Genomic DNA, 13,325 nt, shown 5'->3' with positions numbered 1-13,325 from the left:
GTGTTTTTTTTAAACCTCATTGTGCAAACCAACTGTCCCCTTAGCTGTGGTGGTTCTTGCAAAACCCGAACTGAAGGTGGAAAAAGAATTGCTGGCGATTTTTTGGAAAGTTGAAATGCTGTATTTAGGTAAGAGATGAGCACACGAACCAGATACCGTATATTAAGTTACAGTACAGTAAGTAAGTGTCTGGGCTCATGCTTTTACTGAAGGGTAGATGCAAGGAAGCTGATCCCTCTTCCATTCAGGGATTAACTGTCTTTCGTTGACTGTGGAGAAGCAGCGAGCACAGGAAGTAGCTGACATGCCAGATAGACGTGTCTTTTGACTCCCTCACAATGCAGATGCCAAAGACCTATTGCCGTTCCACCAAGCATCCCTGCGCTACTCAGTCTTTTGCATTTTGGATCAGTGGGGTTTTGTGGGATTCTGTGGCAACGGCTGGTCTGTTTTCTCCTTGTGAACTCTGGAAGACTGGGGTATGTCCCCAAAGGGTTTCACTGTGATGAGGAGTTGCAACTTTACTTGTCTTGTTTGTGAATTCATGCCATTACAAAGAAAGAGAGAAATCCTTAAGTTCAATAGTTTCTGTGGAACACATTGCTACAGGATGTCTCTGATGCCAGAAATGCTCAGAAAGATTGAATTTACATGTAAGTATATGTATATTCATACTTGCTACAGCACGTGCAAAAAATGCATCTAAAACTTAAGGTGAAAATCCCCTCATGCTTCAGAGTTTGAGTCCAACTATTAACTAAAATGGGATCAAGAAAATGCATCCAGGGTGCTTCTGTTTGGGGGGACTGATTTACATCACCGTTACACTGCCGTTGCTCTGAACATGGATATCATCATGCCCTTAAGGTTTTGGCTGCAAGATTATTGCTCTAACTCATTCTTCAGGATTTAGCGGTCAGATAGAATTAGACTCCTGCTGGGAAATACACCTTGTAGCCCTGTGTGTCCTCCTGGGGCAGCAGTCTCCTTTGGGTGAAAGCTAGTACCTTTTTACCTTCTATCCTACCTCGTATCCTTGATTCCACTTTTGAACATCTTGGCATTGACAATTTTGGAAAGACTAATGCTTCTATTGACAGGGCTTGCGAATCAAGGCTGCAGCTGTGTCTCTCTGCTCAGCAATTGTCTAATCATTAGAAGCAGTTTGCCTGCCAGTTTTTGCTTGCCATTTACAGCTTTCCTAATATCACTTAATTAGTCAAAATGTGAGTTTGGAATTCTGCCCACTAGGAATTTCACTTGTTTTGGGCAGTCTGCTCTAGAAAGCCAGACTGGAGCTCAGGTAAGAGCATGGATTCATGTGCTGGAGTGCAAACAGATCCAAAAATTAGGGTAAGAGACATGGCTGCTGCGAAAGGAAACATTGGCATCACTCTTCATGAAGGCAGTTCAGGGAGATGGATGAGTCCTGCTTACAACATCATGATGTTGTAAAAAAAAAAGTCCTGTTATGAAATTAAAGTTTTATAATTGTAAAATCTATCTGATTGTTATCTGCATACAGCAATACCCTTTATTACTGTCCTGTTTGGCCGCAGCACAGAGCCTTTGCTCCATCTTTGAGCGAGCTAACAGGGCTTGTGCATGGAGCTGGAAAAGCTCTGTGCTGTTTGGTACACACCAAAAAGTGATCACCTCTCTCTAATTGAAATATATTCTGTCCTTAGGCTGGGAAAGAGCCTGACAGAAACCAATATCTGGGAGGTTTCCAGCCCCCCAGTGGTGCTTTCATCCTTTCTCCATGGGGTGAAGACGAAGGGATGGTAGTGAAAGTGAAGCTGTGGGCTTTTGTCTCTTTCTGTGTAGCTGAAATACAGTTGACTTCTGTAGGTATGAGGTGGGCTTTACTTATAGCGTGTCTCTGCGTGAAGACTGCTCTGCTCCAACTGCACGGAACAGTGTTTGATGCTCAGTCTGACTGGGTAATAATTTTCCTTGATCTTCTGAAGCTCGTGTCTGCGTCGGCCGATAACAGAGTACCTAGGCCATCTGTTGACTTGTCGAGAGCAGGGTAGGATTGCTGATGAATTTCTTGCCCCCACTCTGCAAAAAAAAACACCACCACAAAACCCAACCCAAACAGGGTTGCGTTGGCTGCAGATGGTTCATCCAACACTATAAGTAGAAAAAGCAGGTGTTGCAGCAGCCTTGGCCCAGAGGTAACCCAGCTCTGTTGCTGGCACAGTTTCAAAGAGCTGTTGGAGATGCTGTCAGGCAGATTGATAGTGTGATCCATGGTGAAATGTTTTCTGATAAATGAAACAGCCTACTCCTGTCTCCTCCAAAGGCACACCATGAGTTCTGGGACTGTGCGTCAGAACTTTATACTCCTTCTTCCTCAGCTGGAGCAATTTGGGAGCCTTTGGTTGCTGCAGATGCTGGGCGTTGGTTAAAGGTCACTGCACTTGCTGCGCTGCATTGCACCAGCATTTCACACAGCTCAAGACAAAGGAACAGACAGCAGTGCCAGCCAAGTTGAAGGAGACATCTCTAAGATCAAGCTCACTCACAATTTAGGTGACTTGCTAAAAGACTAGCTGAACCATCAAATGATGTCCAAGAAGCCATGCACGTGTATCTACCACTGCTTGGGCATGTAGGAGTGTGTGGCTTGGAGATCAGCTTGTGATTCAGTTCTCTAACGAAGCAGATGTGTCAATGAAACATACATATTAGAATTTTGAGATGAAAAACGGTGTCAGATACTCATTCCTTTTCTTTCTGTTGTCACTTGGTCCATTCACACCTGAATGAGAGTCTCCAAATCCAGGTTGATGGTTTGCATGTTGTAACAAATGCAATCTGACAAAATTGCCTGGTGAAACTTGATCATTCTTATGACCTTACAGTAATGCCTGGGAGATGAATGGGATGTTACATAGAAGCAGAACAGTTTGTGTATGCTCTTCTTCCTCTTCTCTTTGTGCCTTGAAGCTGTCTGCAGGATCTCAGCTACGTTGAACATCCTCAAAGCTTGGTTCAGTATACTTGTCTTGGGGTTTTTTGCTGTAGAATAGACTCTCTTGCTCTGCCATCTTGTTACTAGTGGTTGGGATTCAGCAGATGGTGTCTTCGGAGCTTGCAAAGCCATTGATCCCACAAGGCGTGTTGAAGTCACAAACTGAGTGTGTTGAAGGTGTGTTGTGTATTAGGTGGAAGGGGCTCTGCAAGCAGAGGTGGAAGGAGACCAAAGCAGAGGAAAGAAGGACTTTATCCTTTTTCCTTTGCTGGACACTTTTTCTCTCTTCTTTCTTCCAGATGCTCCTTTCCTGCTTTTTCATCATTCAGTGATGTATTTAGCACGATTCATAAATTTCTCAGGTTTAAAGAGAAAAGAGAGATTAAATCATTCCAGTTTTCTGGAGGAGGGCAGAGCTTTTTTTGTCTTTCAAAGTTTGTCCCTGGCCTGGTCTTTCCTGGCCTTTCAGGGTATAACAAAGTCATCTGGAGGCAGTTCCTCTGTTTCCTTATTGTCTTTCTGCTCAGGCTTTATGTCTCCATGAGGAGGAAGGGAAGCTTTCTCAGACCATACCAAGCCATTACTAGGCTCTCTGCCTTCCCTTCCTCACCGTGCAAAGCACCTTTCTCTCATCTTGTAATGAGGTGGTTAAATAGGGGTCAGGGTGATGTGGTTTTGGCCCCGTACCTGGAACATAAAGCCCAAACCAGTGGGTCTAGGGGCAAATGAAGGGATGATGAGTCCCCCACTTGAAGTTAGAAGGTGGTGCTAACTCATCTCTGCTGGCTCCTCTGACTACTTACCAATTCCAGCTGTATTTTATGGGAATCCTGATACCCCATGTCTAGTGTAAAAGAGTCAGTGGTGCTTCTGCCTGCTGTCCAGTGTGTGACAGCACTCAACACCCAGTGTGCTGGACAGTAGCACAGAGAAGTCAGATACCTTCTAATCAGGGACAGGTTCTTCCTCACTCATGTGTTGGGGCTGTTTCATTTTCTGAGTTATGATTTCTCTATTCCCGTCTCATTTTCCCCCAGCTAATAAAAATGGCTTTTTTCTCATCCCTTTGAACATTCCTTTCTTCTTTAAGCCCCGCTGAAATCCTGGCACTGTAGCACATGGGGACGGGTCAGTCATTAGTGAATCTTTTTTTTTTCCCCTGCAAGCTCCCCTCAGCTGCACTGTTTTGTAGTTCCCTGCCTAAAGACTGACTGTTGTGTTTGGAGGGAGGGATTTAAAGGGCTGGGGATTTCTCTGCCCGTTATCAACATGATGTGTTCTCATTAGGGCTCAATATAGCATGATATCTAGACATGAGATCACAGGAAGAAATGCTGACAATCCATGTGTTTATCCGGTGATGGGAACATGGGTTCTGTCTGTGTTGCAAATGCATCTTATATTTACAGCCTTTCTGTGAAGCTTTTTGCCACAGTATCACCACACGGCGCTCTTAAATTAACATCACACCAGCCTTTGGCAACAGGGAAAGTGCAGTTATCCTGGGTTATGAGGTGGGAGAGTGGACTTAAAGGCCAAAGAGATTAAATACCTTGCCCAGGGATGCTCAGAGGGTGAGTATCAAGGTCTTGCTCTGTTCTCCTGGGCTTTGTCTCATAACCACAGGGCGCCTTTCCCTGTGATGTTATCGTGCCTGCTCTGGCAGGGCCCCAGAGACTTTCACCAGTTGAGCAGAGAAGGGAACTTCTAGATTGACAACAGGAATCAGAGTCCATCCAGGGATCTTGACCTGGTGCACTTTTCCTGGTGTGCTGTCACTGCAGACTCCTGCTGTTGCCTATGGCTCTTCCATCTCGTGGTTGAACAGGACCTTGACAGCCACTTTTCTTCTCTGGGTGATCAGCACAGGTTCCACAGCACAGCTCCATTGATTTTTGTGGCCCTGGTTAGGGGGAGAAACCTCCCTTTTCCCTGCATCCTTGCTTTTCTCTGTACAGCTGATCACCACAGCAAGGGGTATTGATTTACTAATTGGGCAATGATTTCACCTGATTGATAATAAAGTGTTGGACAACCTCCCTGCTGAGCTGAAACTCAGCCCGGCAGCTACTGGTGGATTACTTGTCCTCTTGCAGCAGATAGTTCCCTGTTGTTAAGTAAACTGATCTGTTGCTTGGTAACCCTCAAATTACTGTAGTAAATGCTTGGAGACACAATGAAAGTGTCAAACAGAAACTTTATCAGGTGATGGAGAGGGCTGAGCAGAGGATACAGCCGCACTACAAGGTTTTTGGAGTGGAGCTGGGCTGGTTGATGGCACACCTTGGCTTGGTGTGGTGTGTGCACCCACGAGTGTCCCTCCCTGCTGCTGTGGCTTGTGTGTTCAGGAAGGCCATTTGCTGTGGAGGTACAGCAGGTACAGTGCCTTTGCTTCGTTAGCTGTAGAGTTGCTTTTGAGTTGATTCTGTCTTTTGCCCTTAGTTTTTGTAGGTTCAAACCAGGTGGTGGCTGCGCATCTTATTTCTCTGGTGTGTCCAGTCTCCAGCCCTTCTGCCAACACAGAGCTTGAATGTTTAGTTAGTGTGAGAATGGAGACTACACCAAAGGTAGTAGAATCTTCTCACCTTTGTCTTCCAGGCTTTCTCTTCTAGCACAGAATGTCTTTCCGTTGGTAATCATCAAACCATCCTTCTTACCATTCTGATCCATCCTTCCAAACCCACTCCAGCCAAGAAGACTACACAGGGATGGAAAAAGCTGTGGGAAAGGGGGCAAGCAAATACCTAACAGAACCAGAGTTTGCTTCTCTCCCCTTCTGTGTGTGTTTGGCCTAATGAATGGATTGATCTGATGCTTCCTTCTCCTGTGATCCCCACCACAGTTCTGGGTGCCTGAAGGAACCATGAGAGACAGTGCTATAAGGGTGCAACCTTTAGGAGTGCTGAGGTCCATGTATTGTCATAAAAGCATGCTGGCGTGGATCTGGGGCTTCTGTTCAATTCCCTTGTCATATTTAGAGATTCTGTCTACTTCTCTGGAAAATTTTGAGATCTGCTACTGGTCATTATAATGAAGGGGAGAGTGGGATGTGCAGACACCAACAGCTGTGGATGCCCTGTTGTGCCCAGCACCATAGGAACATGGTAGGGCACCGAAGAGACTGCAGTTTAAACAGATGAGTGAGGGTGACAGCAGCAGTGAAGATGACATTTGCCCAAGGTCACAGAGCAGAACAGTGGCAGAACTTGGTGGTGGAAAAATGCTGAGTGGGGTTTTTATATTTATAGCTGGCAGTTTAAGGCTGCAGGGAGATCCATGTAGGAGTTTAGTGGCTGGGCAGAATGCAGCTACCTGTGCAAAAGCTGGGCTCTGGAGAGGGAGGCTGTAAGGTGCATGTGATCTCTGCAGGACACTGCAAGACAAGAGCCTGTTGGGTTTAGATTCCTGATGTTTGGGGTTTTTTTGCTTGTTTGTTTGGGGGTTTTGTGTTTTCAAGCTCTGGATTTAAGCTCTGTTTATAAAACGTTTCCATTGTTCAATGTCTTAAGGCTGTTGGGGTTTTTTTATTATTATTATAATTTTCAAACTGCTGTGTCACCGAATTCATCAGCCTTCAGCACACAACCTTCCCTCCTTCTCCCCGCCACCCCTGCAAGAGCATTTGTACAGAACAAAGGCTTGCTTTTAAAAACGGCATGATATTTTGCCACCTTTGTGAAAACCTGTCACAACAATATCTAATTTTGCATGAGACAGAATTTCAAATCAAGCCTCAAGAAAAGGAAGCTGTTCTTCTGCTAATGCGCAAATGTCACTTTCCCCAGCTGTAAAATAAGTAACCCACCTAGAGCCTTCCAGAGAGAAGGAAATCTAATCCCTCTTCTCTTCCCTCTGCCCAGGTCTGACCTTCTCAAGAAGACCCACGGCAAACGTCGCCTTGCTGAGATCTTGCGATCTGAATATTCCAGTGGGATGGACACTGGTGTATCCAAGGTCAAGAAGAAGAAGAAGAAGAAAAAACAGAGAAAACCTGGCAACCAGCAGATTCCAACATAAGCCAGGACCTTCCAGTCATTGGCTGCAAAACCTACTTGAGCACCTCAGCCGGGGGTCAGGGTGACCTGCCAAATCAACTGAGCGGCGCTTCAATTTATCAGGCAAATAGGGGAGGGATCTCAGGGATCTTGGCCTCCTCCCCCTCGTTCCATAGGTCCAAATGGAATCCAATCCAGGCGTGTCCTGTTGCACTGCTGCAATTAAATGTGGCTTCCTAAAGATGCGCTGCTTTTCTAAGTGCCCAGCACCATAGGAACATGGTAGGGCACCGAAGAGACTGCAGTTTAAACAGATGAGTGAGGGTGACAGCAGCAGTGAAGATGACATTTGCCCAAGGTCACAGAGCAGAACAGTGGCAGAACTTGGTGGTGGAAAAATGCTGAGTGGGGTTTTTATATTTATAGCTGGCAGTTTAAGGCTGCAGGGAGATCCATGTAGGAGTTTAGTGGCTGGGCAGAATGCAGCTACCTGTGCAAAAGCTGGGCTCTGGAGAGGGAGGCTGTAAGGTGCATGTGATCTCTGCAGGACACTGCAAGACAAGAGCCTGTTGGGTTTAGATTCCTGATGTTTGGGGTTTTTTTGCTTGTTTGTTTGGGGGTTTTGTGTTTTCAAGCTCTGGATTTAAGCTCTGTTTATAAAACGTTTCCATTGTTCAATGTCTTAAGGCTGTTGGGGTTTTTTTATTATTATTATAATTTTCAAACTGCTGTGTCACCGAATTCATCAGCCTTCAGCACACAACCTTCCCTCCTTCTCCCCGCCACCCCTGCAAGAGCATTTGTACAGAACAAAGGCTTGCTTTTAAAAACGGCATGATATTTTGCCACCTTTGTGAAAACCTGTCACAACAATATCTAATTTTGCATGAGACAGAATTTCAAATCAAGCCTCAAGAAAAGGAAGCTGTTCTTCTGCTAATGCGCAAATGTCACTTTCCCCAGCTGTAAAATAAGTAACCCACCTAGAGCCTTCCAGAGAGAAGGAAATCTAATCCCTCTTCTCTTCCCTCTGCCCAGGTCTGACCTTCTCAAGAAGACCCACGGCAAACGTCGCCTTGCTGAGATCTTGCGATCTGAATATTCCAGTGGGATGGACACTGGTGTATCCAAGGTCAAGAAGAAGAAGAAGAAGAAAAAACAGAGAAAACCTGGCAACCAGCAGATTCCAACATAAGCCAGGACCTTCCAGTCATTGGCTGCAAAACCTACTTGAGCACCTCAGCCGGGGGTCAGGGTGACCTGCCAAATCAACTGAGCGGCGCTTCAATTTATCAGGCAAATAGGGGAGGGATCTCAGGGATCTTGGCCTCCTCCCCCTCGTTCCATAGGTCCAAATGGAATCCAATCCAGGCGTGTCCTGTTGCACTGCTGCAATTAAATGTGGCTTCCTAAAGATGCGCTGCTTTTCTAAGGTGGTTTTTGCAAGAAAAATAAAAAAAAGGTTGACTATGGTTTTCAGAGAAATGTGATGTCTGTGTAACATGAAAGTGAGACAAGTGTTCTCAGACAGGAGATGCTTTCCTGTTTAAAAAACCTGTAGAAACACTCCACAATCTGTTTGCTTTTGCTTGTTTTTAACCAGATAAACAGTAGTGGCAGAGGAGATGTTCCAGGAGCATGTTTAAGAGGAGGGAGAGGAGGCTGCTGCCCTTTCCTCTGTCATTATACAAGGGGACACTTCTGCTCCTGACTCGGGTAATGCAGCCACGTTGCTGCCACCTTCCCTCCTGTCCTTTTTGTGCTGGGGCAAGGTCTGTCCCTGGACACTGATCGTTAGTCAGATATTGCCACCTGGAAGGAAGGAATCTCCTCAAGTTCGGTGCAAGCGGTAGGATTGTGGAGAGCTCTTCGGTGTAATGACACATGGTCCCTTTGGGGCAGAGCTCATGGGCACAAAACTTCATGTCAAAACTCCTAAGTTTGGGAACAAACGTTGTCACTGTGGGAAGGAGCCAAGGTGGAATCCAGCAATCTCCAAACTTCTCCTTGCCTGCAGCGTATTGTCATACCTCATTATAAGACGCAGAGTATGTATGAAATGTCTCACCTCTCTGAACATTAAAGCCTTTCAGGCTCTTGCTAACACTTGCCAGCAGTAACCTGGCTTCCAGGGTTCTCCCTGCTTTGGCTGGGTCTTTCGTGGGCACGTCCCAAACTGATGGATTTCTCTTCTTGCTTTTGCCATTTGCCTTTTTCCTTGTTTATCATCACAGAATTGGGATTGCTGAGTCAAGTGCTCATTCCCCATTGCCCAGCGTGTGTGAAATGGAGCCCGAGCTCTAGTTAGTCCTTGACAAACACCCCCTTTGAGTTGGTGAGGAGCAGGGGGTGGCATGGGGCAGAGTGGGTGCTCCCCAAGGCCTGTGGAGACTGACAAACCCCTGCAGGACCCACTGCAGGTGAGCACCCACCTTCCTCTCCTCGTCCCCCTCACTGTGCTGCTTCCAGCAGCTCCTGTAACCCAGGAGGAACCAGGCAGTATATATTTGAAAACACTGCAAAGCCCTCCCAACACACAGCTTTCCTTTGCCTGCGTGTGCCTTCCTCAAAGAAAGAGAGGAGGAAGAGCAGCCCACCTGTGACCCAAGTCGGGCATGTTTAACACAGGACCAGAAAATGCTCAAATCCAATGGCAATTTCAGGTGCCGGGAGGGAAAAAGTACTGAAAAAGGAATATAAGCAGGTGAAAATTATACTCACTTTGTGAATACAGAATTGGGGGCACCTACTTTGGGGTATAGTGAGTCATACTAAGGGCTGTAGGAGGGAAGCAATCAGCCCAAAACTGTTTAATTTCTGAAGTGAATGTAACTTTGGAGAACCAAAATCATTTTTTTTTCCCTCCCAGGCAATTACCAAACATGCTGATTTTACTGCAATACTTTTTTTGAACCCTTAAAAAGATATTAAAAAGGCTCCAGTGTAAAATTAACCATGTTTTTGCAGAGAGAATGAAGGTAAGAGTCTTTATTAGATTAAGATAAAATAACAACAAAGCCCACCTGATTTTGTTATGATTACTGTTTGGAAGAGCAATCGGGTTTAAGGCAAATGTCAACTTAAGCAGAAAAGAAACCCCTGAGGATGAAAATGACTCAGAGGGAGTGATGCAGAGAGTGTAAGTTTGGGAAGAACTGATCTTGTGCAGGAGGGGAAAATACATGACCTTTTCCTGGCTGACTGTCACGTATGAATTAATAGGGGCTATTGGCAAATTCATAATAATAGGAATAAAGGCCAACAGCACATCAGTGAGAGATGCTGGGAAATCTCATTGCCCTCTGTATTAACTGGGCATGTAGCGTTGCAAACAGTTATGGTGAATAATATGATAATTTTTTTGGAAAGAAAAAGAAAGCTAGAACAGCGTTGCAAACAGTTATGGTGAATAATATGACATTTTTTTTAAAAAAAAAAAGCTAGAATGCCTTTTTCTTTTAGCTTCACCATCTTTTAACAGATAGCTCTGGGTGACTTGGGTGATTAGAGAAAAGGAGATTGTTAAAAGAAAGGCACGCACACCTGAAGCTTGAGCCAAGTTTGCTCTTCATGCAATCAAAGGCCAATGTGTGGAATGAGTTGCAGCTGGGTCAGCAGGAACCAAATTCTGCCCTTTTTTACCCTTCGGCAGCTCCGGATCAGCTCTGAGCTGGCTTTATCCTGGTGCCTCACTCCATTCAGGAAGAACCTGGTAGGTTTGGGGTGAATTGGTGCTTGACTTCAAGCATGTCTTCATCAGGGCAGGGTGTGGTGCCTGCCATGGAGCAGGGATGCTGAGGCTCCCGGGTTCTCTGAGCACCCAAATGCTGGAGGAGCTGCTGGGGGTCACAGTGGGTGTCCTTGGCTCAGCCCTGGCGTGGAGCAGGTGGACATCATCCTGAGCTGCTCTTGAGTTTGTCCCCTCTTGCTCTGAGGTAGGTGGTGTGCAGTGCAGGGGACTTGGCTGGGTGGGAGCTGCCTCTGCAGTGACTGTGAGGAGACTGGCTCTTGGCAGCATTCGGTGAAACCGCAGCTTGGTTTGACTGCAGCAGCGTTGGCTTTGGTGAGGTTTGTTTCCTTATCTTAATTGTGGTGAATGGTAGGGGCCTGGTTGCCCTGCAGCTTGAGGTGACTGCATTTGGACTGAAAATAATGTCACTCTGGAGTTTTTATGTAAAGCTTCCTGCCAGTCAGACCTGGAGTCAGTTTGGTTTCACCTTCCTTGCTGCTCCTTGGCTCCCAGCGCTCACACCTGGGGTCCTGCCTCTCCCCAGAGATGCTCTTGTGCCTTTTCTCAGCTCTCTTCTGTCTCTGTGTCCTATGGTGGTGACAGGAGCCCATGTCCTCCTCTGCTCTGCGGCTGGAACACCTTGAATTTACACTTTGAGGCTTTGGGATAAGAAAAAGCGAGGTCACCTTGGTACAAGGGTCACAGTTGAACCCCTGCTTTCAGTGTCAAGGTCAAACACAAGGCGCTGGCAGCCACCATTGAGAAGCACCCAATAACTAAGCAGGGTAGAAAGCACCAGAACTTCCCTGTTTATGACAACTTATTTTCCCCGTAAGCCTGGGGCGAAGACAGGAAAAGCACCAATTGTTCTGGGCTTTCCATTCTGGCATAATTTTTGGTGTTGAGATGAAACCATAAAAATATCTCAGCTAGAAACAGTTCTGCTGCTTTCACTGCATTGGGGTGTGCTGGCATGTTCAGAGGAGCAGCTTTTGTTCTTTGTCTGTTCCCAGGGTGGTGGTCCCGGTTAAAGCTGTGTCGGGAGGGGGGGGAAGATGGCTCTCAAGCTGGGTGAAAGCCCAGAAGGTGCTTCAGAGCCAGGACTGTGCTTGGTCCTGGCAAACCCACGGCACTAACTGGTTTGTGTTTTGGATCCAGAGCTTGGATCTGGTAGAAACCAACCACCAGCAGCCTGTCTGTTGGAGTCTCTGTGCCCTGGGAGAAGTCAGTGGAGCAGAACTGGTGCAATACCCTAAAGGTTTCCTTAATGGGACTGGTGCTCCTTCTCAACTGCACCATTTTTACTGCTTCATCGAATTTCAACCCAGCACAGCTTGTCCCAGCCCTGAGGACTTGCCAGGATCATGCCCACCTGGTACCAGCCTCTGGAAATGAGTAGTTTCCAGCCTGGTCTGGGTCTGCTGTAGGTGCAGAACTAGTGCTGGTGGGCTCTGCTGTTGGGCAGCGGGGCCCTGTCTCAGTCCCCACACACAAGCTGGAGGTGAGGCCGGTCCTTCAGCAGCTTTTGAGGCTGCTGAGATCCTCCTGCACAAGATGTGGTTTGTGTGGCAAGCACACTGCGCTCCCATGTGAGCCCACAGCGCGTGGTGTCTTCTCTAAACTGATTTATTTTGAAGCTTGAGATCTCCCTGGAGGAGACGGCTCCAGCCCTCGCTTCCCCTCTGCTCTTTCCTTCCCAGTCAGACCCAGTATGGCCAGTTCCCCTTCCCAGAGCAGAGGTTTCCTCAGGGCTCTGCCCCTCTCTCTCCTGCCCGTCCTCGTAGCACAAACCCGACCCCGTCGCTGCCTCTCGGCGCTGGCTCAGACCCGCTGTTCCAAGCAGAGTTTCCAGCTTCTTCCAGATGTGAAATGGCAAATTTAAATATTGCAATTACAAACGTGTAACGAAGCCTTGTACTTCATTAATGTAAGAGGAGGAATCTGCTACGGCTACAAGGACAATTAAATATTAGAGAATGTCTTTGATTCACATTCCTGCTGTGTAAATGGAAGGAAGGTTGCTGTATGCTCCTTGCCTTTGCGCTCACAAAATGAAAAGCACACCCACTGCAAGTTGTCCTTTGATAGATTTTTAATATGATTTTAAAGAGTTTTGTTTGGCCTCATTCTTATTCAATGAGATTAATTTAAAGCACTTATCCCCTGGGTTTAAGTCAATCCATGTAGGATTTGGGACGGGGGGTTTGTTGCCCGGCGAGAGGGGGGTTGTTTGCAGGCCTCTCTGAAAGACTCCTTTCCCACTTCATTAACCCCGAGCTGGGAGCGACCCCCCCCTCTCCTCGCCTTTCCTCCCTCCTCCTCCTCCTCCTCCTCCGAGGCCCAGGGATTTACCAAACTCCCCCATTCACATGCAAAGGAACAAGCCCCCTCCACAAAAGCCGGGGGCTCTCGCCTCCAGGCGTGGCTGTGCATTTTGGCAGAGCCGACAATACCCCCCCTTCCCTCCCCCCCTCTCCCGGGGGTGCCGGGGCCAAAGCTCCCGGGACGGAGCGGGGCCGGGGGCATCGGGCTGGGACCCGGGGTGGTGGCGGAGGATGGGGGATGCTGTAGAGTCGGTGGGTGCGGAGGGAGGGGGGTGGCTCTGCAGCCAGCCGGGCCT

The 13,325-nt window shown here is 47.2% G+C and overlaps 1 protein-coding gene across 2 annotated transcripts in view; it reads left to right on the top strand.

Moving 5' to 3' along the window:
* DDX31 (DEAD (Asp-Glu-Ala-Asp) box polypeptide 31) overlaps nucleotides 1–7,216 on the top strand; it is a 47,626-nt gene extending 40,410 nt beyond the window's left edge. For both annotated transcript variants that reach the window (XM_014943051.1, XM_014943050.1), the window contains exon 20: nucleotides 6,841–7,216. In XM_014943051.1, coding sequence (XP_014798537.1) covers nucleotides 6,841–6,997 — 157 coding nt within the window. In that variant the 3' untranslated portion in view covers nucleotides 6,998–7,216. The remainder of the gene's footprint in view (nucleotides 1–6,840) is intronic.
* The last annotated feature ends 6,109 nt before the right edge of the window (nucleotides 7,217–13,325 follow it).

Source organism: Calidris pugnax, unplaced genomic scaffold (assembly GCF_001431845.1).
Source record: "Calidris pugnax isolate Ruff unplaced genomic scaffold, ASM143184v1 scaffold102, whole genome shotgun sequence".
NCBI classification, from domain to species: domain Eukaryota; kingdom Metazoa; phylum Chordata; class Aves; order Charadriiformes; family Scolopacidae; genus Calidris; species Calidris pugnax.
The sequence above is the reverse complement of the archived record's forward strand: the minus strand, read 5'-3'. Positions and strand labels throughout refer to the sequence as shown.